General features: G+C 38.5%; 1 protein-coding gene across 13 annotated transcripts in view; it reads left to right on the top strand.

Moving 5' to 3' along the window:
- Positions 1–10,149: 10,149 nt before the first annotated feature.
- Positions 10,150–27,951, top strand: part of PTPRC (protein tyrosine phosphatase receptor type C) — a 69,260-nt gene continuing 51,458 nt past the window's right edge. For 7 of the 13 annotated variants that reach the window (XM_055814979.1, XM_027793350.2, XM_027793352.2 and 4 more), the window contains exons 1-2: positions 10,150–10,267; positions 10,350–10,467. In XM_055814979.1, the coding sequence (XP_055670954.1) occupies positions 10,401–10,467 (67 nt within the window). In that variant the 5' untranslated portion in view covers positions 10,150–10,267; positions 10,350–10,400. The other 6 variants (XM_013302900.3, XM_013302899.3, XM_005242038.4 and 3 more) reach the window with 2 other exon arrangements.

The raw sequence follows: 27,951 nt of genomic DNA, 5'->3' as shown, positions 1-27,951 counted from the left end.
ACTCAAATATTTACTTGGCACTCTGCCACCATTTGTGTCTCGCACAAAAGCCTACTGTTTACCTGGCTGTTACTTTAAAAGCATATATTTCCAATATTTCTGCATCTCTGTTAGCTTATTTTAGTTATGCCCATTAACAAGAAGTGATAGAGAAGCATTTGAAATTGCATAAATGACTTTTAGATAATACCCATTTTAATCCTTTTAATGAAATTGAAATGCTTAATTGAGTCTCTCTTTCACTTTTGTTCAGAATTACTTTCTGCACTTCTCATTCAGTCTAGACACCAGTCTACCCAAGCAGGACGATTTTAACTGAACTTTCTGAACACTAGAAATTTGAGGCTATAGCTATAAAAGATCAGCCAGACCATCTTAAATTTGGTAGATTCTAATTGAAAATCTTATTTTCCTGAATAATCTAGTATTGTTTTCATTTTTTCTCTTCCATTGTCATTTTTAATCTGCAATGTTTTCTATGTCCCAGGACAAATAACATTTTTTATTAAAAAAAAGGGTAAAATCAGTATGGATGTAGCAGAGAAAATGAGAAGGCTGATAGTTCGATAAATTTGAATTTAATATAACTGTTATTGCAGAAAACTAATCAACCTGAAATATTTTGACTGAGAAGTACATATAACATGCAACAAGTAAGCTTCTTTCCAAGCTACTGCAATGCATCTCACATATTCTTTACTTCTGCCTCCCACCCTTCCCCCATTTCTTACCTGTATTGTGAAAAAAAAATTTTTAAACACTGATTCATTTTTAAGTCAATCAGGGAAGATGGGTGATAATATCAGATTTTTTTAGGACTCCTACTAAGGAAGCAAATAAGCAAGGTACATGGACTTTCACAAGACTGAATAGAAAGTGTTTCTGGGACAATGCGTTAGAAATATTTTTCAAAAGTGTATGGCCCAGGATGTAGCTTCATGGGATTTTCAATGTTACAGAAGTCTTTTTACGCTACAGAAACTTCTCAGAAAAGTTTGTCTGCATAATGAGCTATTTGTTGATGTTTCCTTTCAGTTTTGATAACATTTTCTTTAAAGAAGCTTTGAATTTACTGCCTGTGCTAATTACTTTGTTGTTTTTATAGTGTGAGAATAAACAAAGACAACCCCTGTGTCTTTAGACAGACTTTGTCTAAGTATCAGTATTATGAACTTGCTGCATTGTAAAATGGCTTATAGTGTGTGTGTGAAACATAAATTGAAGAGTTACAGGCAGGGAAATGGAGGGAGGGAGATGTGACATAGACCCTGGTGTGGAAGGTAAGTGTATGGGAGCAGTCTGGTTTCCTAACAATTTCAAATTCAAGGATGGATATTATGAGTTAAGATTATATAAATCTTCTGGACTTTTTTAGCTTTATAGCAGTAGTTTCTTGACAAGCCACTGAGGAAGAAGTAATGCCTGCCACATGCTTATCTTTGGAGACATCTATCTAACCCGTTTGGACAGCCCTAGAGAGAAAAATCATGTCAAAATGTGGAGAAGGGTAAGAGATGGGCTATCAGAAGATGACCAACAGCATCACTGTAAGCAGACCAGCCTTCTAGATAAATATTTGTGGTTTATGCTCATAAATACCTTGCTCAGAGGCGTTTTTATGCTTCTATACCATGACTGCAATCAGCTGTAGGAATACATTTCCAGCCAAAAAATGATAATAGTTTGGATGTTAGGAAAGCATTTGGTATAAAGTTTTCCTGTATCTTATTGCAAAAATGAACAAAATACTCTTGGATATAAGCACTGTCATCTGACAGCAAAACACTGGGAGGACTTGCAGACCACAGCTAATAGTGTATGACAATGAATCTGGCATCCTAGGTGGGAAGCAATCTGGGTGGAAGCAGAATACAGTGCCAGCAGAAAACAACACGTAAGTTAATGCCACAGAAAATACCTACTTGGGAAAACCTGAAAAATGGACAGATAACTTGCAGAAAGCAAGCTGGTGTTCCGACACAGACTAACCAGCAGTTAGCTCAAAAGTATCATATTGTAGAAAGACAGACCAAAACACATGTTTGGTAGCCTACCCTGATGCACCAAACCTGGCTCGCTTCAGCTAAATTTGTGCTTAAAAAAAAATTTTAAAAAATAAAAATAAAAATAAAAAATCAAAATTCCCACCTTGTTTGGTTATTTCAAGCACTAGCTTCAGAGTAAACATACATGTCTTTAAGCATGTTACAGAGCACACAGAAGACAATGTACAAGACATAAGGGAATGTCTGGCAAACTGCAATGAAGTACGAGAGTGCTGTTTTGAAACCAGAAAGGAAATATTTTGGGAAAGGTTGTTTCTATAGGCATTTTCGTCTTCTGTGTTGGCTGGTGTTACAATTGCTTTGACTCATATTCTGTCAGGCGTGTTCTGGCACAACTATCTCTATGGGGCAGGACAGCATTTCTTGCAGCGTGTCATGTAGTTGTGTATAATTTTGCATATAATTTGGGAAAATTAACTAACAGACACAGATTAGCTAATATGAGGTAATCAGTTTTGCTAAAGGCAGGGTGAATTTGGTGAAGGTAATTGAGGGGATCCTGAACAGAGGGAGCTTGTTTAGTACCTCCAGCTGTGGTGGTACTCTTGAGATTCAGTGTGATTTTGCAGAGCACAAGTCCATTCCTGGCATTTGCCTCAGTGCTTTTTAAAGCTGTGGCTGTTCGTTTGCTGAGACGAAGTCATATGACTGTCTATAAGAATCTAGAGGTTAGTACTAGGAGAAATGAAACTGGAAAAAAAAAGAGAATTGGACTAAGAGAAGGAAAAATTTGCCATTGTTGAAGGGCTCTTCCAAACGAGAGCTGAACAAGGAGTGGTCCATGGGTAGAAAATAGTCAGGTAAATGTTGTCCCTTCTTTTAATTTTCCCTTTCAAACTGGATGATGGAAGGATGTGAAGAAAAGACACTATGGATAAAAATGTTTATTTGATGTTTCATAATGTGAAAAGAATTAATTCATTGTGCAGTTTTTGAACTCCACATATGAAGCTAAATCCTGAGATTTCTCAGCATCCAGCACTCATTCAAAACCAGGAGGAGGAGCAGATGTTCAGCACAAATCTGACTCAGTACTTATGGGTACGTTGCCACTGTCTAAGGGCAGCAAATTCTAAGGGGGCATGTTAAGAAGAGCTATTATAGAACAGCCATTTCACAGTAACTGTGTGTAGTGTTATCCTGGAATGATTTTATGTGGAAGTGAGAAGTAAGTGCCTGGCACTTCTGAGAGCTTATCATGGACTTACTGCTCATTTTGGGCCAGATTGTGAACTGTGCCTCAGGGATACCAAAATACAATTTCTGTCCTGAGGAGGTATGCATAGATCATGCAGGTAACATATGAAGTGAAGATGTCAAATCATCATTGCCTGAGGGTTGATAGTAGCATAGCAGTATGCCTGCACAAAGAGCTGTATTGTTTACTCTTGACCTTAAAATAATTCGATCCAATATGACATACTAAGTGAGAATGTTTTCTTTCTTCAAGAAATAGTTCTTGGCAATCGCAAAGAAACCTGAAAAACTGTGCAAAATAGATTTCTTAGCAAATATTCAACAAAAACTTCAGAGTATTATAACATATATTCCCTAGCATGAACATTGTTTTCACAGTAAGGCTGTCAAATTAATTTTACAGGATGAAATGTATTGTGGAGGAAGCTCCCTTGATTTAAACAGAGTTGCCCTTGGGATGAATTTATCCTGTGCCCGCTAGTGTTTACTAAGGTGTGTGCCTTCAGATTCTGTGGAACTGCTTAATTCTGACGTGTAGCCATGCTGAATATCAGTGTAATTGAGCTGAGCCATATCAGCTGACTTCCATGCATGAAAATTGTGCAAACAAAGAAAGTCTGCATAAATTTAAATCCAAGCAATTTTTGGAGTGTGTAGAGAATTTTGGTGTTATTGAATTGCACGCTCTCTACTATGTTCTTTCAAGGCCTCTGGAAAAAAGTAAACAAAAGCCGGTTCTCAAGAATACATTTCTTGAGAAAACTAATTTATATAACATTTTATACACACATTAACACAAAACAGCATCAGGTTTAGGTACCACTGGAGTATACCATTGCTTGAATTAAAAAAGGAAAAACCAGAAATGCAACCCAGTTAAAATTCTTTGCAATGAATGCCAAAGTGACACCATATCAACTTTAAAAACCTGGATTTGGAAGTTGTGTTGGGTGAAGAATGTGAATGCCCCATCATTATTTGACTAAACTTTTATGGAAATGAACATAGGGTGAAACCGAGCAATGTGAAATCGTATGAAAGAGAGCACAAGGAGTGGGGTTTCATTGGCATCTTTCAGTGGTGGTTCCTGTGGCACCAAACAAAGCAAGCCCCAGGAATGACAGCTTTTGGGTGGCACAGTCTTAGCATGCAGGGTAAGCATGGCTGCTGTTTGATACCTGATGGCAGATACAGGGTGGCCCAGTCTTTTGGAGGCAAGCCGTGACAATCCAACCTAAGACACAAATTTACTTGGCTTGTGGCTGTATGAAAATGCTGTTCACACTGTGGTTACTGCTACTTTTGCCTTCCCTCCATCTTTCCAGTCTGTTCTGTCAGCCTTGCAGTACCAGGCAGAGATGGGAAATAGTTTTGGGAACACTCTCTGGGTTGGAAGAGGGGATTCTCGAAGTCGCTTACATGGATGAAGAGTTTGTGGTCTCCCTGCCTCTAGCGTAAATAGTAGTGTTTTTTATGGCTTCTCTATTTTCTACTTTCTCTACCCTTCATTGGAATAGGAACCAGCTCCTTGGTTTCTCCCCAAAGAACAGTAAGGGATTTTTTAGCTGTGTTAGATTATGATGGAGTTGTTCCGGGCCTGAGGTGTCATGTGTGATCCCTCCCTCTCTCTCCAACTCCCCTGCTCCCAGACATCACTGTCACCTGGAGGGAGGAAATAAGGCAGGAGTCTGTAATGGAAAGAGCAAGATGCCACACACCCTGAACCACCTCCTAGTAAAGCACATGTAGAGCAGGGAGCTAGGGAGAAGTGCTTGTGTTTATTTGGCATACATGGGTACCTTTTTACTCTCCAGTCATTGCTCATACCTTCCTTCTTAGATGTACTGAAAATGCTGTGGGCCCTTTTTGCAGGTTTCCCGCTTGAGTACTGTTGCCTTCATGGGTGAGTGCTTCATTCCCCATGAGCTCCTGCATGAGCAGGTACAGCTCAGGCTGCCCATTTGGTTTTGTTTGAAGGTTGGTGAAATACTCTGGGAAAGGAAATCTGCTTAACCACAGAATCAAGCACGTTCAGCTGAATTGTCTCTTTTTGTGCTTTGCATTTGCCTACACATTGTGATAACACCTGGCCAAGCAGGACCACCACTAAGTAATGATGCCTTCAGAAGCAAAAAATGAGAAATGCTTTGTGTAGTAGTGTTTAAGGATCACACCATGCCCAGTGCACTCTGTAGTCTGATGCTTTTGCGCAGCACAACCTACAAAATAGAGCTACAGAAATGTTTCCTGGTGGAAAGGAAGTTGACAGTGACTGTGGAGGCTATTAGAGATCTTGGTCTCTCTCAGCAAGCTCTCCGATTGTTTGGGATCTGGGCAGAGCTTTTGCACTATTTGGCTTCAGTCACTGAGTAACAACAGCATTTCTGCCTGACGGGTTATGAGAGATTGTGCAGGAGGATGGGTGTATGTAGTGTTTTGAGGATCACAACTCCTTGCTCTAATGCTGCAGTCTCATTAGCAGTGAAGGAACCAGACCTTTCTCCTGGCTTAACCAGGGGTACAATTGCCTGGGCCTAGGGCTAAGACTAAGACCTGGGAGCAAAACAGTTGCCCTTCCCCCATTTAAGGAAACAATTCAGGCCTGGCACTGAAAGGTCCACCTGTGCTGAGACTCTTCTTTCCATCTAACTCACGTCACCTTGCCAAAAACAGTGGATATATGGCTAGAAGGGAAATACTTCCCTGCCAGAGGGACACTGCCGGTTCAAGGGTTCGTATCAAATGCTGTGAGCATTTATTAGACCTGACCAAGGACTACATAGGTGGGAGAAGAAGAGAACTGGGAATGAGGGCTGATGATATCTTTATCATCATCTCCTTATTCAACAATTATTATTTTCATGTGGGACATATGGGTCATATAAATGCAAATAAAAAACTGTGGGAATTCTCATTGCATCTTTCCATACAATAATTTGATTTTTCTCTCTCCTTACGTCATCTGTTTCATAAAGCTATTGCAAGGATAGAGTATCTGAATATACAGGATCTAATAGTATGCTTTTTTGAGACTTAATTTCACTCTCACAGTACAGCCAAATTTTATGTGTGCAACTGTCAATTAGACCCAGTTGTGGTGTATTTTAGGTGTTAAAGCTGAATATGACCTGCATGTATTCCTGTAAAGTATTAGCTAGTTTTGAAATGCAACTTGTTTTATATTTCTGTTATTTCTTGTGAGTTTGTTTCCTTTTTTGTTTGCCTTTTCGTTTTTGTTTTTTTTTTTTTTTTATTAAAAGTTCAATCTCGATCTGGGATAATTAATTTATCTGCAAATATATGGTATCTTTACCACAGAAATATTTTCAAATGGCATAATTAGTGTCATATAACCAAATATTTATGTCATAAACACGGTAATTACTACATAATGAATCTATTTTATGATTATGGTGTCAATGTATTTTCATGTAAAATTATGTGAATTACTTCATCACAATATTTGCAACTCATCTGGAGCAAGGACATACTGCTTTAATTCTTTCTACTTTGAATTCCCTTTCTTTTCTCTATATTTCAAGGACTCCATTCTTTAAATTTTTGGTATGAAGCAGGAGGCATGTATTTATCTTTTTCAAATGCTTCAGGTGTGAATTGAAAGGAAAACTGTTATTGGCACTTCATATTTTTAGTCTTTTATTGCAGTTGTGATATAACTGCCCTTTGAGCTGGTGTTTAACTGCACAGAATGTGGAGACATTTATGATAATTTAACAAATCTACTGTATTGCAAGACAGGTGGATCGGACAAGGAAAGATTATCTTACAGGTTTTTTGTCTGTTTGTTTTCTTTGTGGTGGGTATTTTGGCTTTTTTCATAACATACAAAACAAAGATTTCCAAATAGATGGATAAATTAAACATATGCTTTTTTTTTTAAATGTCCTTTTAGAAATTCTTGGTAGTACAAATTGATGGTTCTGGCTTTGAGTCTTTCCAGCACAGGGGAAGTGTACTGCTGTAGTTACATACTGACATAATCAATTAGCTGATTAAAAAATACGGCTGTGTCCTAAGCAAGTAGAGTAAATTAATTCCCTCCTCATCCCCCAGAAGTGGGGTTTTGGGTTTATCCTTGGGAAGAAGACTGCAGTTTGTTTGGTAAAAGACTTCATGTGTTCTAACAGCCTTAAACACATGTGTGATTAATTCTGGGTGAGCCACAAATAGGAAATAATACATGGGGTGTAAATACATTGGTGTAGCCATAATATATTAATTTGTAGAAAGCTGCAGACTGAAACTATGTGATATGGAGGTCAATATAAGATGAGTGTAAAATCCCACTATAGCATCTTTTATAGTATTGCTTTCAGCATGGCTCTGAACCACACTAGAGCTAAAAATTCCATACTTCATAGCCTGTTCTTTGGCTTGCTCACAATGCAGTGATCTTAGCTAGCAAAAGCAAGCAATCTCTCCTTGACAGAAGAGTGAAACAGAAGAGCATATATCCTGGCCATCAGCCAGCCCTACACTGTAGGAATTTTCCCTTCAAACCATCTTCTCTTTCTTTTTCTGGAGCAACTGCTTTTACGGCCCATGTTTTCCACTTAGCAAGTCTGCAACAACCATTTCCCGACCTTTCCTGTTGCTGAGAGGAACTAAACCGCTCTCCTGGGTTAATCAGGAGAGCTGAGATTGCTCTGCCAATTCTGAAGTCCTCCAGCACACACAGCTTTATATCCTGTGACATTTAGGGTTTTTTTGACTAATGAAAATTCTAGCAGAGGATACTGATTCCCTTTGGCTGATTCTATGTATTTTTTTTTTTGTTTAAATCTGAACTTTGTTTTTTGTAATTTCTAGCTTTGTGTATGTAGTTGATAATTACCTGGTTTCAAAGGCTTATTATGAGGGTAGAATTCTTGAGAGTTTGCTTTTTGTCACACACTTCCTTCTTCCTTCTTAGGCCAGATTCACAGCTGTTTTAAGGATTTAGTGACTAAAATGCTTGTGGCATCTCTTAGTAAAAATATTGGCTTTAATTAGTGTCTTTGAAAATCCAGTGTTTTAGTACCACAATATCCTTGATTTCTTCCTCAGTTGTCCATACAGACAAATGTCAAATAGACTACACAAATTCTTATTTCAAATGCACTGCAAGCAGATGGAATATTAGAACACTTAAGACTAATCTGAAATCAAAGACACTATATAATTTCTGTGGAGGTGTTTGTTCTCTCTGAGTTACGAGGCAATGGTTCATTGACAGAAAATGGGCACTGAAATAATTTGTTGGTTGAAGGATCTGCTCTCAGAAAGAGAGATTTTTCTTCTTAGCATTTCACTGAGACTTATGATATATGGTTTAAGTCTTAATCCTTAATCCTTAATCTTTAAAATTTAAATCCTCCATGAGTTTAAGTTGTAATTTTGATCAGTAATTTTAGCAGTTGATGGTTTATAGTTTCTCAGCTGTTAAATGCGAGTAATAATATTGTACCAGAATGGTATGATGGCTAAAGTGTGTGATGTTATCACTAAATAATATATACAATATGTTGCAGTATTTCAGTGCTATGGAGGGTATGTAAATATCACACAGCCAGAAAAGGTCCACTGTGCAGGAGTTTGTCTTGGCGACACAGCATAAAAAGTTGGGTGGAGGCTATATAAAACTGCTGGGGAAGCTCAGGTAGAAATAGAGCCTGGTTCTTGCTGAGAGCCTTTATGTGAATTTCTCCACAGGATATCATGCACCCTATTCATCAGGTGGCACACTTCAGCCCTTCTGGTATTTTGGTTTTGCCTAGGATAACAGGGACTAAGATGCCAGTGCTGCAGACGATGTATGGCTGTAGTCCAAATCCAGTTTGTGACAACTTTAGGATGAAGTTATTGTGTATCAAAGTGGGAGTCTCTGGAGTGTCAGAGTGATATCACTATGTCAGTTTTGTTCTGAACACATTTGCAATATAGTTGTTATTACAGACAGTTTGTATAGAGAAATATTGCTTAATGGAAGCTAAGATTTTGGTCTATGTTATAGGACTTGACTCAAAGTTGGATGTGTAGAAGCTGGGTTTAATCATATGAGGAGTTTGATTCACTCATGTCATCCTTGAATTATTATGTGAATTTGTGCAACATTTTTCCCCCGTGTGATGCTTAGGTAGTCTCCAAAGGAAATCAAGAATAAGCACAAATGTGTTCTTTTCCCTTTATCCATCTTGTGACAGGATTCTGCTGGTTCTTTTACAATCTTTGAAACCTCCAATAAGAGAAGCCATCCCAACATTTATTCCCTTTGTTAACCTACTATGTAATGGGCATTTCTTATTGAGTACTAACTGACTGCATGCAGTGAGGGGAAATGTTTTTGCTGTACCTTGTATCGACTTCAGGAAAGGGATCACAATCCTCCAGCACTATTATGGTAAAGAATTGCATTGTACTATCTAAATAGGAACTGAACATTACGTAAAACAGAATTAGATTGTGTCTACCCATTTGTTGTGTATTACTGTCATACCTAGAATTGCATCATTGCAGAAAGATTCAGAAATATATCCCATGTTTAAAGGGTTTTCATTTAATCAGCAGACACTTCACTTGATACATCTTTTTATGAAGGTCTTGTTACCAGTAGAAGGGTTTTGTTGACTGATGGTTTGGGTTTCTCTCTCTCAACAGAAATCTCAGGAAGATCCATAATGTAGAAGGGACACAGTGAATATTTGCAAAAGAAAAGTAAATATGAAGAGAAAGGATGACTATTAAATCCAGTCCTTTGAAAAGTTAAGTCTTGTTTAGCTCCTCAGTAGAAAGAAATGGCTGAAAATAATATATTTAATTTGAATTAAGGAAGCTGAGCATTACTGCAGCAACTTAAGAAAAACCCTTTTAACTTCCTGGAAACTGAAAGAATTTTTTTTGAAGAAGTTTGTCTCTGACATCACTAAACTGCTTAGCGAGTTTGCGAGTGGTTAGTTTGGGTAACAGAGGAAGCAACTCCTTCACAGATAAGCAGGCAGTGCAATGTATGTGCCTAGTTATTCTCCTTTCTGGTTCAAGTTTTGCTGAGTTCTTTTGCAGACAGATAACACTTATTTTGCTTTCCAGAGGGAGACACATGCTGTTTCATAAGGATACGCCTGATTTCCAGAAATAACCATGTTTTTGTGGCTTAAACTCTTAGCATTTGGTGTTGCATTTCTGAGACAGGATGCTTTTGTCAAAGGTAGGTAGAAATTGATATTTCTTTCTCTCATTTTGATCCCTGAATGTCCTCTGTAGAAATAAAACAAATGAAAAGATTTGCAGAGCAGAGAAATAACACCTTTGTTCAGAAACTAGAATACAATTGTATGTGATCGTGTCAGAACCTAGATCAGGAAGGTTGACGCATAATGTACAAGGCTAAAATGTCTTCCGCATGGTCATATGTGAGAGTTATACAAACCATTTAAAAAAAACAACCTCAAAAGATTTGTAGTTGTATTTGAAAAAGAATACATTTAGATCTCTTATGTGAACCTATTCAGTAGAGTCTTAATGTTTGGTTTCATCTCACAATGTAGTACTTTGTTTTCTGTGTTTAAATCCTTCAAGAAAAAAATCTTCCCATCCATTTTAGCCACTCCCTGATCTCGGAATCTGCTTAGAGTTCCTCAAATTTTTATTTTTACTGCAGTAGCAGTAGTGAAAAAAATCTAAACATTGTAAGTTAATATCTACAGTTGGGAAATTACTTATTTTATATAATTTTGTAAAATATAGAAGATGTATTTATTTTATAAAAACTGCTTCTTAAAGAGCCTTCAAAAATTTAATTATCTGTTTAATTATACCACTGCAGGTGAATTTATTGCTTAATTGTTTTAAATTCTATAAAGGAAAGAGCCCAAGAGATTGATCTTGCAAAACATGCTAGATGTGACAGATAATGTGAGTAGCAAGAAAAACAATTAATTTTGAGGTAATAGTTTGACAAAATAAAAACAAAAACAGATCTGTGTTTAATACTTTCTTGAAAAAAAACATGCAGCATTCTATGTATATGTACATTCCATCGGTTTAGCTAGTTAATGTAATTTGGGATAGTTGATGGCAGATACAAAAGCTTTTCTCTAAAGTTATGTTCACCCTAAAAAGTGGCTTGAAACATATATTCTAAAATGACAGCAAATTATTTGAAGGGCTGAAGTGTCTTTTCACATACATTGAATTTATGCACGCTTCTATCATCATGTCACTATAGTAACTCCAGGTTTTTACTGATGTAAGCCAGAAAATGATCTACCTTTAGTTGATAACCAGCTAAGAAGAGCATTTGAAGCCTGACCATTAGTTCTCTTGTCCTTCAAAGTCTCTGAAGAGAGGCAGTACTGAATAAATCTGGTTGGTAGCAGTGGGATATCGTAAGAAAACAAGTGAATATTGTACCGTAAAGGAAAAGAAGAAAATCTCTTGCTTTTCCTGTGCCCCCCCCCTCCTTTTTTTTTTTTTTTTTTTTAATCTGCTGTCCTGCTTTCCATTTTATAAGACTTTCTGAGACTTCCCACCACTCCCTTTTCTTCAGAAAGGGCAGGTTACTATCTGCTCTCTCAGCCGCCTCCACAGTCAGTCAATGTGTTAACTAAGAGAGGGCTGGAAGACAGAAAGAGGGGTAGCAGTATTTTATTTCAAGTAATAGTTATTTTCTCTGTCCACTCACAGTAGTCTAGCTTGAGCCAGTTCCTTTCTACATGCTTTTACTAAACAGTAGGGCCTCAAATTATAAGTTTTAACTCCTCTATAGTACACTTAAAACAATTAGCAGTCTTGTGCTGTAGTATCAAGTACTCAACCTCACAGACCATGTTTTCACCGTGTACTTTGACACAGAGATTGATTCTCCTGTCACACATCTTTGCTGTGTAGATTACTCTGCCTCGTAGCTATGGGCAGCTGGGCAGTCTTCTAAGGAGGGTTTTGTTAATGGAGGAGCAACATTTGGAAAAGGGGTGTAGGCTTTGGTTTTATGGCAAGAACTAATTTCAGGCACATGCTAGTAAATGTTGGGTGGGCTTTGGGGCTTCTTTTGTTATTACTATTATTATTATTCTCCAAGAGCCTATTGTATGTAGCGATTTTGAAGACCTAGCAGGAGAAACTTTAAGGTTGTCCGACTTCCACCACAAGCACAGGCATCCTATAAAACATCTAATTTTCTGTAATCACCAAGCCACTTTTAGGAGCATCAAACTACATTAAAACAACAACAACAATGTTAGGAATATCTAGAGCCTGCAAAAAGGCCTTTTTACTAGGTAAATCCCTCAATTAAAAGACATGTATTCAGCTGTTTATCCTAATAAGAAATAGACCAGTAATTGTATTTCTGGATGTACATACCAATATATGGATGTAGTACCAATATGTACATACCAATATATGGTACCAATAAACACCAAACTTGGAGTTCAATCTATCCTTGTAAATGTTTCCACTGCTGAAACATTCCATTAAATTTATCAGCGTTTAGTGCACTATTGGTTAGTCTTTCATCTCTACCTACATGGAACAGCTAGCTTTACTAAAATCCTTAGTTTCCTGATGTGTGCTTCTTTAAATCTTTAGTGTAAGATTGATAACATTCTAATATCTAGGCTGACTTCCCAATCAAAAAAGTTATCATAACATACATGAAACAATGCATCAATACCTGTTTATGAAAAAAACCCACAGCAAAACCTCAAAACCAAACTAAATAAACCCCCTACAACAAACAAATGAAAAACCCCAAACCGAACACACTACCCTCCCCAACTTCCAAATGAAAAGAAAAACAACCAAGAAACGAAATACCCCAGGAAAAAACCTTTTGCTTCCATTTGGAAAAAAGGAAAAGAAACACTTACAGGACAAGCCCCTATTTTTTTTCCATGACATCACTGATTCAGGTTCCTCCCCCTTCCTCCACAAAAGTATTAGCAATTTGACAGCTTTCAAAAACCTTCACCCACTTCTGAGCCACTTCCTTTATTTCAGGAAGCTTGATATTTTTGGGTGTGACTTTTTTATTTTCCAAGTTAAAAATGCTGAGCTTTGACAGGCATGCTATGCTGGTTTTGGCTGGGATAGAGTTAAAGTTTTTCATAGTAACTAGTATGGGGCTATGTTTTGGGTTTGTGCTGAAAACAATGCTGATAATATAGGGATGTTTTTGTTACTCCATACCATTTTTGTCATGCTCAGGTACCACACTATCCAATACAACCTCATTAACCATGACCACCACCACACCCTTCTGGTCCTTTGATATAGTACACAGACATCATACCCTTAGTTTAGGGACCAGTTCTGTAAAATGTCTTTCAAATGTCCACAAGTGTCCATTGATTTTTTTTGGTCCATGACTTTGGGTTCCACCTGTTATGGTGGTCACTCAGGAAGGAGAGGTGGTGTGGTGTGTAGTTATCGGGCACCAAAGCAAGCTCAGGTCAGGTTACTGGTGCACTTGCACTGCTTCTTGCAAGGCATGTCCTCCATTGGTTCAAGTGTTTCCTACTGTAGTAATTCCTATAATATGCAACTCAAATAATGGGTTACAAAAAACTAAAGGTATTACCATTACAGCCTCCACCCCTGGCCCCTTTGGACAAGCCTGCAGGGTTTAACATTGCAATGAACTCTTCTCCTTGCCCCTGTTCTGGCTTGGACTTATCTGCAGACTGCAGACCCTGGGGGGTTGTACCTAAGGGATACAAGGGATACCTCCAAGTGGAGCCTTAGCTATGAGGCACAGTCTCTTCACAAGTATACCTGCTCTGGCATAGACTTATCCACAGCTGCAGTCACTTTAAGGTATACCTGTTCCAGCCTGGCCTTCTCCATGGGCCACAATGCCTTCACAGGTAAACCTGCTCCAGTGTTGCCTTACCCATGTCTGCAGTCCCTCCAGGGGTGTACCTGCTCTGTCATGGGCTTATCCATAGCCACATGCTTTGAAAGGTTCCAGCATGACCTCATGCACAGCCACTGCTCCAGGGTGTACCTGCTGCAGCATGGACTTATCCACAGCCACAGGTGCTGTGAGGTGTACCTTCTCCAGCATGGACTTGTCCTTGGGCTAAAATGCCTTCAGAGGTGTACCTCTGCAGCACAGACATAACCATGGCCACAGGCACTTTGAGACGTTCTTGCTCTGGTGTGGATTTATTCATGGCCACAGGTGCTTCAAGGTGACCTGCTCCCATGTGGACTCATCCACAGGTCACAGTCCCTTTGACTTGAGCTCACACTGGTCTTGCAGCCTGTCCAGTACAGCAGCACAGAAACAGCAGTGATGCCCTGGTGCATTGCCATTGCTGTTATCACAATGTTCCCAGGCATGGCACAATAAAATGATAAGCAGTACAGTAAGCAGCAAAAGCAAAAAAACAGCTACTAATGAGCACTAAAGTCCAATTTACAATGAGGCAAGCAAGCCCCACGCATCACAATCACAGAAACCTCCCTATAAATTCAATCTAGGACATTTCAATCAAATCTGTCATTATCTGGACCCTTCAAGCCCCACACTGGGTGCCAAAAAGGACTGTCATGGTTTTGTGCCAGCTGGCAGCTAAGCCCCACACAGCCGCTCACTTGCTCCCCTCCAGTGAGATGGGGGAGAGAATTTGAAGGGTAAAAGTGGGAAGACGTGTGAGTTGAGATAAAGACAGTTTAATAGGTAAAGCAAGAGCCACACACAAGCAAAACAAAATAAGGGATTCATTCACCGCTTCCCATTGGCAGGCAGGTGTTCAGCCACCGCCAGGAAAGCAGCGCTCCATCGTGTGTAACAGTTACTTGGGAAAACAAACGCCATCACCCTGAATGTTCCCCCACCTCCTCCTCCTTCTCCCAGTTTTATATGCTAAGCATGATATCATATGGTCAGGAATATCCCTTTGGTCAGCTGTCCTGGCTGTGTTCCTTCCCAGCTTCTTGTGCACCCCTGCCTACCCGCTGACAGGATGATGTGAGAAGCTTGCCTTGACTCTGTGTAAGCACTGATCAGCAGTAACATAAACATCCCTGTATTATCAACACTGTTTTCATCAGAGATCTGAAACGTAGCCCCCTACTAACTACTGTGAAGAAAATTAACTCTATCCCAAGCCAAAACCAGTGCACACACATGAAATCTGGGGCCATGCAGTCTCTGTGCCCAGCAGCCGTGGAGGTTTCCACCTCGAAGTGTTATGTTTTCTTTGCACAGACATCAGCATCAGAGTAGCACACCCTATGGCTTTGACTTTCTGTGAAAAGCTTTTTCACAGATTGGTCTATCACTTTAGAAATAGTCTGTCAGACCTAATTTTTAAATAGCAGAACTTAGCAATATTGGCTCATTTTATGTGTAGGATAAAGGATAAGGGAGATTGCTCTGGCAGGAGGATAAGTATTAAGGTAGAAGAAAGTGAAGTGAAGGCTTCAGAGCACAGCCTCTGATGTTTTCCTGTTATGGATGCTCCCCTGCAGGTTACGTTTAAGACTGTGTCATATTGTTTTTTTTCTAGTGGTGCACTTAAAGCTTTCTGACATACATACCCCAGAGTCTCAAACTCAGGGACCTCTTAATCACTTGAAACAACTTGCCTGCTTTTCAAATCTTGCACAGTTCCAATACTTTATTCAAAATCAACCATGACAGAGAGTTTGTGTGTGCACAGAGATGCAGGCAGTCCTGCTCTCTTCCGGGACTGGCCTGATGCAAACCACTTCTGAACTGGAAGCAGCAGTTCATTTTCATTACGATGGTGTACCTAAGCCACCAGCAGGACACATTAATTGGAGCACAGCAGCACACTGGCATAGCTACGTGGTTTCTGGACTAGAATTAGCTACTGATTTGGACTAAACGTGTAATTTTCTTATCCATTCACCTAGACCTGCACAAACATAATGAGCAAATGGCTAGGTTGTTATTGTGGTATATTGATTATGAGTATAGACAGGGCAAGAGGCACTGGACTAATGAGTGTTTCTTACATAGTATGAAAAAGACATTTGCTCATCATTCTGTATTCGCCCACATCAGTGTATTGACATACTGAGAATGTTTGGGCAGTATAGACCTAAAGCTGCAAAAGTGCCATGCAGAGACTAGTTCTAAAGAAAATCCACCTCAGTGGCATGGTGTGTTGGAACCACTTCCTTTAGTTTTCGTTTGGTGAACTTACATTTATATATTTAGATTCTGAAGAACTAATCAACAGTGAGTGGGTTAGAGACATTGCATGTATAATGAAATAAGGCAGAAGTGGGAGGAGGAAACAGGATGAAGTGACTTTTCAAAATGTACCTAATATTGGGAATCAAACCGTTTTTCTGACTCCTGTGACCTATCTACAGAACTGCCTGCCTCCCTGGGAGCACGTGTATACATTAAACAAGTAGACAGTCTCCACAGTGAAATTGTGGATGCATTGTATATAGTGCATGAAAATTACCCTGTTTCCTTTTGCTGTGCAGCTGCATTGTGGTATATACTGTACCATGCTGGGAGCAAGGAAAGGAGAACAGCAGGCCATGAAAATGTTCTGTCCTCTGTTTATGTTCTTGATCTAGTTTTAAGAATTAATATTCATAGGCATATATCTGGCCCACCAGGAAGGCAGAGCAAATTAACCCACAATGAACTCTCTGCTGTCATGGCTTGACTTGTCTTTGTACTCATTCAGCTACCTTATATAGAGTTAGCTCGAGTGCATCTGCATTACCCTGTGTTTTGCAGCACAGACTTGCCCTGAGCCTCACCCCCATCATTCCCCTTTGTTCGGGTGGCTGTTCCTCCTGTGCTGCTGGCCCCAGGAGTGAGGACCACAGGGGAGCGCAGTGCAGGGGTGGCACAAATAGCACTTGAGACAACAGAGGAATGAGAGGCACTGCAAGGAAGTGTTGTGTGCTGGGCAAGGCTTGCTAGCATTTCAGCTTTGTGGCTGTGAGTGAACTCCTTTCAAACCCGAGCAAGAACACAGGTGTTACAGGAATGTAACAGCTCAGATAGGGCTGGACTTGGCTGCCTGTGCCCTGCTTGGGAGACATGTCCTTTGAGCTGGCTTCTGGGGCTGCGATTGCCAGCCCCGTCTGGGAGACAGTGATTGTCCCTGAGCTCTGCTGCTTTCTGCATCATGTGGAGATGTCTGTTGTTCACAGCTATTCCTCTTTAATAGTATATAACTAGAAATCAAACAGCTATTTCTTTCAGGCAAAATTATGAAGTACAGAACATCCAATACATTGCAGGGGGAATAGTTTACTCTTCAAAGCTCGGTTTAGGCCCTGAAGCACTTCTGTGCAAAAAATAGTAAAAAAAAACTTTAAAGCGGCAAAACTCTGACTTCCTTCTGTAAATATCAAGATTAAAATAACAGGTAGAGTGGTAAAAGCTGGTTTTTCCCCTGCAACTTTACTGTTCTCTCACACTGTTGTACTCTGTGTCCTGATGAATTTCCAGGCTATCCATACACTTGTGAACAGATCTTGTTCACTGGTGTTTCAGTAACTGTTACAACATTTTATCTATTTCCAGGCTTCCTTCCTTTTCAAGTCAAGAAGTTTGGGGCCTTCAGTGCCAGGATTTTAGAAACTAGCTGTGAGCACTTAAGTGCCAGCTTATATTATCCATAGCGTTGTATAGCTAACAGGATCCACTTTCCTTTTCCTTTCCCTTTCCTTTCCTTTCCTTTCCTTTCCTTCCCTTTCCCTTTCCCTTTCCCTTTCCCTTTCCCTTTCCCTTTCCCTTTCCCTTTCCCTTTCCCTTTCCCTTTCCCTTTCCCTTTCCCTTTCCCTTTCCTTTCCTTTCCCTGTCCTGTCCTGTCCTGTCCTTTTATACCACTACTTTGCAGTGTCAGTGCCTCCTCGGCTAGCCTGCTTGCTTAGGTTTCTATTCTCTAGTTTCAAAGACTTCTCTTACAATCTCTGTTCTTCATTCATAATCCTGCTGCCCAGCATAGAGCTCTAGAGTTATTTTTTGTTGTGCATGAATGACTTCTTTTGTTGTTGCAAAAACGTGGACTCAATGGAGCAATATTTTTAATTGCCTTTTGATATACATTCTTTTCCTGACAAAAAGAAATAATCAAATTAGCTAATAGAAAAATGAAGCTGTACAATGAAGCTTCCTGTACAACATATAAGGAGATAGTAGTTGGTTAGATGAAGGATATATATCCTATATGAGCTGAAAGATTTTACACTCAGGGAAATGTAATACAATACGGAGCCTCAGCTGAGATGGTACAAAAATATACAGCTAGTAAAGCCTTTCCAGGTATTCATATACATTGCAGAAGCTGTGAATGGAATATTTAAGATAATATTAGTCTCTGAACTGTTTCTGGATGCTTGTGAGTTAAGACATATGTAGGTGGAAAAAAAGGGTAAGATAAATGGCAGAGCAGAGTCAAGCTTCTAGAATATGATCTAAGAGACAGAAGTCAGCTGCAGTCTAGGCTGTCTCAGAAGCTCATAATGTGAAGTGTTAAGTCATTTTCATTTCTCCAGATCTCAGTTTCATCACCTGTTAAGTTGAAGCTAGTAACGCTTACCTTGTTGCAAAATGTAGGGTCATAATTCCTTAAATTTTCTGAGGGGTGCTTCATCTCTTGCAACTTGTAAATTATCACAAATTAATCTGAAGAAACTGATTTTTTGTGCATTAGATTATGTTGAAATAGAGTATCTGAGCAAAGAAAAATAAAAATACGGAACAGATGACTTGTACCTAAATTTCTACCTTATTCTAAGTACTAAAGGACATGTCATCAATGGGGAGCCAATACTTTTGTGCTGAGTAAGAACAAACCATGCTGTGCTTAATTTCAGCAAATCTAAAATTCTCTAAAACATGATCACATTAACTGTAGTCTCCATTTTAACCAGTGTTGCGTGAAATAACTGAAGTTGGTCAGTGGTTCCTTTTGAGACACAAGAACAGGACTGGAAGATTTTACTTCCAGTGTCTGCAAGATGAGGTGAGAAGCTGTACTAAATGGACCATAGCAAAAGGCTTCATGCTACAAAGCATCCTCCACACTTAAGGGTAAATACAATAGTGAGCCTGTCTAGTAAATTAGGTGTTTTAGGAGTCTCGGTGGTAGCATTTATAAATGTAACCCAACCATTGTGGAGAGATATAGACCAAGCTGACTCTGCCTTGATTGCATAGCTGAAGGAAAGATGACCAATGTTGTTACTGCAGCAGTTTAATTAATCTTCTTGGGATAGACCTCTGATGTCTAAAATGAATGCAGAATCACATGCATATACACCTTAGATAAATATTTTGGTTTTAATGAGTTTTGGATAGAGGATATGGAGAGTTTCTTATTCATGTCACTCTTTCTTGGAAGAATATAAATGATAATGAAGCATATGTTTTAAATTATGTGGTTTCTTTTTTTTTTTTTTTTTGACTTGATCCCCTAGGTCTCTTGTAAGTGATATAGATACAAGTTCCCTCATCCCCAAATAATGTGTGTGAAGATGCATGCCTACCTGTGCCACGTATCTGTGTGTGTGAGTGGAAGCATAACATCTATGATAACTGAGACTGCCCAACAAGTACACAAAAATACATGGCCTTGCTTGCAGTTTCATTAATGCTTCTGTACTCAACTGTGCTGTCTCAACAGAACTGAAAGACTTTTCTACATCCTCCACACACCTGCAGTCTAGTGTGTTAGTCTGAAGTATGAAATGTGGTTGAGGTTTGAGGGAAAGATGTGAAACAGCAGTAAGAAATATGTGTTAGCACAACTTAGTAGCATTTCTGGTTTTGCTGTCCTAGTCTGCTAATCAAATGACTTAGAAATAAATGTTTCTGAGAGCCACCCAATACTCTCACTCTTAGAAGACATTAGCAATCGTGACAGCGTAACCCAGTGTCAACTTGCATACTTACAACTTAGAGGGTTTACAGTGGAATGGTACTGAATATGTGGGAGGTGGTTTAAGGAAATGAATGTGAGATCTACAAAGTTATTTATCCTTGATATTAATGGATCAAGGTGCTGTAATACTTAGAAGTCTTGTAATACTCAGAGGTGAAACTTTTATAAAATCCAGTGATACACGGCCTTTTGAATTTAGCACTTCATATTTTTCTGAAGATTGGCCTTTTTGGCCATGAGGATTTTGAAGTGATAAAACAGGTAAGTTTTAATATGTAGTGAGATAGTATTTATAGAGGCATACTGTTTATGGAGTTCTCGCCTACAGATGCCTTTTGAATCAACACAGGCTGTATTAAGTTCATTAGAAATCATAGAAGAGTCCAGGAGAAAAGGTCCCACAAAAATTCCGAGATTTGGGGATCAGATTGTTCTACAAGCTAATAAAAAATCAACAGCTGTATTTGTTTTCTTGCTGTGATTAATGCTGGGCTTAAGAGCCTACTAAGATGCAGTTTTGCACAATCCATGAATAAACAGGCAAGTGTTTGTTACAGTAGCTGGTTTCAGTTTTTGTGCTACTGTTGGGAAGAGAGCCATTTACAACGTGGAAGTGATTCTGCTCCAGAGATGTCAACAAGTGTGTTATTGCAGGAGCATGCCTTAAATAGCAAGGGAAGGATTGCTTGCAAACCACAGCTTCTAAAAAACAGTCTTCACTGAGCAATGAAGTCATTTTAATAACAGAGCATGTCAGATATGCCGTTTTCATCTGCTCTCTGCAGTTGATGCTCTCTGTTTCTCTTTGCAACAGAATTGCTGCTCACCTGTCTCACCTCAGTGGTGACATCAGTGGAAAGTCTGAAAATGCTTTCAAGTGTCTTACAGGATTTATTTTATCTTTGTGGGTTTTTACCATATTTTTTGAATTTTCTTTGGCTGTATATTAGAACAGGAAAATAATTCTTTTTTTTTTAATTTTATTTTAATTTAAAATAACCTACTGCGGGTCTTCAAACTCCAAGTTATACTTTTCTGTTAGCTACCCTGAGAAGGCTGTTTGGAGGACACACACCCAATTCTGACTGTAAGCTCCAAAAAACACTTCAGAACTGTTTTTTCAAAGAAGAGAATGATTAGATTTTTAGAAGACCTCCATGTGTTGGTCACTGAGACAATGCAAAAAATTAGACTGTGCAGCTGCAAGTTAATCTTTTCTGAAACTTTTTCTGAAGCTGTGAATACCAAACACTTGGAAAGTCAGGAAAGAGCTGCTCCTCTGTGTGTGTGTGACTGTCTGACCTGTGTGTACAGTAGGGCTAGTGGCCACAGTCATGATCAGGTATTCTTGTTTAGCCAAGGGCTGTACAAACATAGGATGAAATACAATCTTGTCCTCAAAGGGTTTATGATCTGATTCTGAATAACATGGGTATTTTTTGAGATGGAATGATAAGGAGGCAAGAGAAAAGACAGACAAGAGAAAAAGTAATAGTAACATATGTGCCCAGCAAAAGAGCTTGCATACCCTGTGTTATTACTTTACTTTTCTGAGAAAGGGACATACAACACCTTATTCAAAGGTGTTTATTCAACTGAATAAATAATTTCTTGGCTCCAAAATAAGCTCTTATACATAGGTCCATGTATTGCAGGTCTCACATTGTGCTCTTATAACTTCTTTACGGGACAATAACTGATGCACATATTCCTGGAAGATATCTCTTAATGATAAAACTGCTACATGTAAAACTTATGGTGCTCTAAAGGTCCTCTCTTGCTGTACAGAAAAAAAAAAACACAGGTCACATACAAAGGCACTGTGTTTATTTGCAGTGATTATTTTCTCCAGCTGTTTAATCCTTTCATTAACATATTGCATTCTCTCACCAGTGAGTGAAATATGGTAAACAAACAACAGAATGTGTAGATGATGTGTTACAAACACACACACACATTCACTCACTTGTGTGGAGGAGCCCATAACCTCATCCCTCTGATTGTCAATTCTTGTAGCAGATACTCTATCTGCAGGAGATGAGCTAACATGAACAGCATCAGTGTATAAAAGAGAGGGACCACATTCTGTTTAGTTCAGTTCATAAAACTGTTACATTGCATTCAGCATTCTCATATCTAAGTGCACACAAATAGTAATAATAATGATAAACTAAATTTGACCTGTAATTGACCTAACAGGTTTAGTAACACTGAAAAAAATATCAAAATCACACTATAACTCTTTTCTCTTGAAAAAAGCAAGGAGAAAGAAATACAGAATTTACCTGCAGGGTTGCAAAGGATGATGTCATGTTTCCTGAATATCAGATGGTGAACTCTGCAGACATAGGCTCTGGGAATTGCCTGCAATTAATTCAAGTGTGACCTGGATCCATATTACAGTATAGAATATTTTTTGAAACATTTATTGAACTCTAAAGAGGTTTGGATTTTTTTGTGTGTGGAATTGTAGTTCATTAGCTAAGTTGGAGGTCAGGGTCATAAAGACTTTTGGGTTCTAGATGGCTGCAAGTTTGAGTGAAAAGATTTTGTTGTGAGATGCTAAGGGTTTGCAACGGCTGTGTTTGCTATTGCAGTAGCTGATCATAAAATACAGCTGTGAGTAGAATCTTGAATGACACATATGCATTGGGTAATAACTGTTGAATAATGTTGTCCTTCTGTAAAATCTGAGCTCTGTCATATCAGCTTGTCTTGGTGGCAGTGAGTGACCACAGATAGTAGGAAACAGGTACATAAGCCTATGTCCTTTTTAAAAAGTCATGTAAGATCTTTATGGTAATCTTTGGAAGGCACCACAATGATTGATAGAGTGATAAATCTTCTAATTTATGGCTGATGTCAGATCTTTACACTGTTACTGGATGCAATCAGAATCTTTAATGAAATTTTCTGTAGCTCTAATAATTAACATTCAGAAAGAAGTTCTGATCAGAGATGAAACCAAATGAGGGGAGACGAGTGTTATGGGACAGGGAGTCAGGATGTGAGGGTACAGCTATTGCTACCCCAAAGCGTCAGAGGAAGAATGATGAAACTGGTTTAAGAGAAGAAATTGGATGCTAGGACTGAGATGGCAGCGGGGAATAGAGCAGCTGAAAGGAGGTGGAAAAAGACACAAAATGGATAGAAAGCCTCTATGTCATACTGCAAGGCCTGAGGTAGCAACCAAAGTCCCTGAGTTTCACTTCTGTGCTGTAAGCAAATGTCTGCAAAACTCATTGATGAAAGTCTAGCACTGTCGTACACAGAAGCTGAAAGTGTCCTAATGCTCTCACAGTACTCCCTGAACTTCAAGGGGTGGATCTGAGCAAGGAGATACACACATCCCAGTTCTGCTGATAAAGCCTGGGGAGAGCAGCATTGTGTCTATTCATCAAATTTCTGATTTTTTTTTTTTGAGGATGTTTTTAAAAACTAAGAAATCACATGTGCAGAGTGACATGCAGGTTGCAAAGCTAAGTACCCACCTTCCAGGAAGTAGCCTTGTCTCTGTATCTTATGGCAGTTTTTACTGTCACATACCATTTTTCCACTACGGGATTATCTTCCCTGTGTAGAGAATGAAAATATATTCAGTGTCTTATTATATCTGTGTTGCTCAATGTATAGGTCAGGCTATATTTATGGAATTCAAAATTTTCTGCAGCTAGATATATCAGCCTATTCCTAAGCTTTCTGATGATGGTGCTCATCATTTGTAGCTAAGGGCTAGACACATATGGGTTTTCATATTTGTGATGACAAAACGGTCCAAAGAGAAAATCAATCTATTGATTCAGAAAGCTTAATCCGAGACAAGCACCTTACTCTTTAAAGCATACCTTACTTTAGTTAATTTGCAGTTTTGAAAGGTCACCACTTCTGCAAATCAGAATGGTATAATTAAGATAGAAACCTGTTAAATGCAGACCAGTCATTAATGACTGCTGTCTGGAAAGTTTAGTGTAAGTAGATTTTGTAACAACATACAGGAATTCTGTGACAAGATCTGGAATATAATCTTGTTACTTAAAGCAGCACTTTACTGCTTAGCTGTGAGATCTCTTTTCTCTTCTGTGGTCCCCTGCCTCCCTAACTCCATGGCTTATGCACAGTTAGCTCTGCAGGCAAAAAGTATATTTCACCACATGATCTGGAACATTTCTGTGTGGACCGAAAGACCTGTATGTGGTCACAGAATGAAAGATCTTGGTGTAAGTGTTAGGAAAGTAAAAGAACTAGGCCTTTGCACTGGCAATCCAAATGGACACTTGCCAACTCTTTACTAATTACCTTTGCTCCCCAGACAGTATGTTTGGAACAGTTCATGTGTGTATGATTTTTTTGTAAGATAGTAATTGTACATTGGTAAAGCCACAGGTATCTGTGACTTTCCAGGATGTAATTCTGTGCTGAAGTTCTTCTGGCAATGTTGTAAACAAAGGAAAACAAGCTTTTTCATAGCTACCTTTGCAGTATTTGGAACATAACTGAAAAACTAATACTGAAATTCTGGTTTGTTGTGTGTTGATTTTTTTTTTCATTTTTTTTGTTTGTTTGCTTGTGGGTTTTTTTTTGGTTAAAATAGTGAGGTTTAGTTCAACGTTCAGTTCTTTGCAGTAGTGTAGCACCAAACCTGCCACATTCCTGCACCTCTTGACCTAGGGCAGTCCATTTTTCTTTCCTACTTATTTATGAGGATTACAATTTTTTCTGTTGTATTTATGACTATGAAAGTGACTTGTATTCTTATTTTTGTTTTGTTTTCAATTATTGGTATAAAAAGGTCATTTGTTGATTTTTTTATTTGACCAAGGTCTTTAAATGTTTTATGAGGCATTCCTGCTTCTTGCAAAGAGGAGTGAAACATCTTAAAGTAGATGCCACGTTTATAGCAGAACACATGAATAATGTGAACATTTGTAACAATCTCCACTAGAACTGTGTGATGTCAGGAAATGCAGAATTGCAGTCTTCAGAACGTGTTAAGTTTCAGTTTGGATGAAGGGCAGTATAATTCCCATTTAATGGAACATTGAACTGAGATAGAATTATGAGGGAGTTCCAACTGAAAAATCATTGCATTGTATCTGTTTTGAGCTGTAGCCTTTATTTTTATATCCTTAGTCAGCACCAACACTTGCAAAGTGGATGTTGGTAGGAAATTTAAGTGCAAAATATTGTATAGAAATATTTGATATCTTTGTTCAGGTGTAAGAATGTTTAAGGAGAAAAAAGAAAACTGATTTGTTGACTTTCAAGTCTTTTTAAGTTAGGTTGTCAAGCAAATTTTGTGTTACTGCTGTAATGCCAAGATAGAAATTAATTAATAAAAGAAAATATTTTGGTCTCTTTGGGTCATGTTAGGGTCCCTTCAGCACAAACTGATTTCAGTCAAGTTTCTTTGTATTGTTGCTGGAGAAGCTGACAGATTTTTTTTTTTTTTTTTTGATGGGTATAGTGGACTTCTTGAGGACCACTTATATGTGTGATATGTCCTAAATCTCTTATATGATTTGGAAATTTTGACCTTTAAAATGGCTTACAATGAATGTGCTGACATACTGATTCTTCTTTCTTTTTTCTTTCCTTCTTTTTTTTTTTTTTTTCTCATTTCTTTTTCAAAACTAGCACTTGGTGTCCTGTGCTCCCTATTTGACCTCATACTTTCTAATAGCCCCCAGCACTAGTGCAGAGCTTAGCTCTGCTGGCTAGTTAGCCACTACTGACTGGTTTGCTGCTTGCTTCCTTGTCTTCTGTCACCAACTCCAAAACCAGGGGAAGGCTGGATTGGGAGCCCACAGTGGAAGAAGCTGTAGAATCTGATAAGGTTGTATTTCTGTGCACACTTACAGTCATGGAAATAATGTCCTTCATTTTCTTCATGATTATATCTGATTAATTTTGAGGGAGAATCACTAACACTCGATTCATCAAGATAGGTAACATCTTTGTCTCTAGATAAGTATGGAAAATTACCTGACCTTTGATGGATATTTTGATAAAAGCAGACATACAGGCCTAGGCTGAGTTTCCAGGAAGTGTAGGCAGAATACTATCGTTCTTCCACTTATAACAAAGATTGAAGACAATTCTTAAAGGGGAGGGGGAGGAATTCTTGCTCAGAGAAGTCACTGAGAATGTCTCTCTTCTCTAGAGAGTAAGCAAATAAGCATAACAAATGCAGAGTGGAAGAAGTGATGTCTAATTAAGAAAAATACATTATTTTTCCAGTCAGGAAGGCAGCTCATTCGTATATTTATAATGGCTAGAGCTGCACTACTGTATTAGAGTGTCCCTTCAGAAAATTCTTATGTGAAGAAGCTTTCAAACTATGTTTGTGAGAGTTTTGGCTAAGAAAAAAATAGCTTGTCTTTGAAACCTCAGTAATATTTTACTAATTTTTACTTATTTAAATATGTGCCTTTGAGAAAGCAAAGAGTTATTCACTAGCTTAAATTTGAGCCAACTTCAGTAGGATTCTTTATAGTGAAAGTGGAATACATCATTACCAGGCTAGACACACAAGGCTTGATCCCTTAGCCACCCTACAGCCACCATTCAGAATTCCCAAACCATTTGACAGTTCTTTATAGCGTGTGGGTTTATATATGTAAGTAGAAATACAATAACTCTTCCTAAATGCTGAAGGGTTTAGAATAGATTTCTGCACTCAGGAATGTACTTGAACTTTGACTATTTAATAGACATATCAATGGGTTTGAGGGAAACATAAAGTCAGTGACTGTCATTTTTATCTTCTAGGTGAGACAAAGAAATGTAATTTCCTTAAAACAGCCGTGGAACATTTTTCATTACAATATTACCTTGCAAAATATTTGTGTTATTAGAGGGAAAAGTATGTATTTGCAGAAATTAGACCATGTATTTATTTTAGCAAGTGCCGCTAAACATTCATTATTAAAGGAAATGCAAAAGAAAAGAGCCTTGGGACACCCGTTCATCATAGCAAATTGTCACCTTGTAGAGCTGATATAAAATATTTCTGCTTCATAAATGGACTTCAATGCACCTTCATAAATATCTTGCTGTTACACAGGTCTCAAAATACTTTAGAAAGAAGTCATTATTCCCAGGTTAAATGGAAACAGATCCAGAGAGTTGACTTCTAAAAGGTCATCTGGAGGGTTGTTGGACAGAAAGAAATACTCTGGAACATTTACTGATTAAGAAGCAAAATAAGGAGGGGAAATGAAGACACAAGGAGGAGCATTTTTGAATTCAAACTTTTAAGTTATTTGTTTGTGCCTATTATTTCATAAAGAGTCTAATATTCTGTAGCAAACTCAAGCAAAAAGTTGTATTAAACAATGCAAAATAAGAGGAGACTGTAACATTGATTATTGTCTGAAATAGAAATAGACCATTATAGACAGTGGTAGAAGGCCTGTATATCACCTCTCTAGTTCCAGAAATCCTAGGTTAACCTTCTGCATAAAGTACTTTTCAGGATGGACACAAGAAGTTAATCTGATATTCAGCAAAGCCTAGTGGAGGAAGACATGAGGGTATGCATCCTTCTTCCTGGGAGAAGATTGTTGTCAGCTTCAAAAGAAAAATTCTGTGTACTTCCAGGCAGGAGTGTCAAACTAAAGCACAACTAAAAGGGTTGCTTGGACAGTTGGATAAGATCAAAGGGGTCTCACCTTTCAGATGTCCTAGAGCATGAGCAAGAGTAAATCAAGAATAGGGAAATAACAATAATGCGCTAATAGTTTTGCAGCAGGGGTCAGTACATTTAGCAGCTGCATTTAATTTTATGATCTGGAATTATT

The sequence above is a fragment of the Falco peregrinus genome, chromosome 10, assembly GCF_023634155.1.
Source record: "Falco peregrinus isolate bFalPer1 chromosome 10, bFalPer1.pri, whole genome shotgun sequence".
NCBI classification, from domain to species: Eukaryota; Metazoa; Chordata; class Aves; order Falconiformes; family Falconidae; genus Falco; species Falco peregrinus.
The sequence above is the reverse complement of the archived record's forward strand: the minus strand, read 5'-3'. Positions and strand labels throughout refer to the sequence as shown.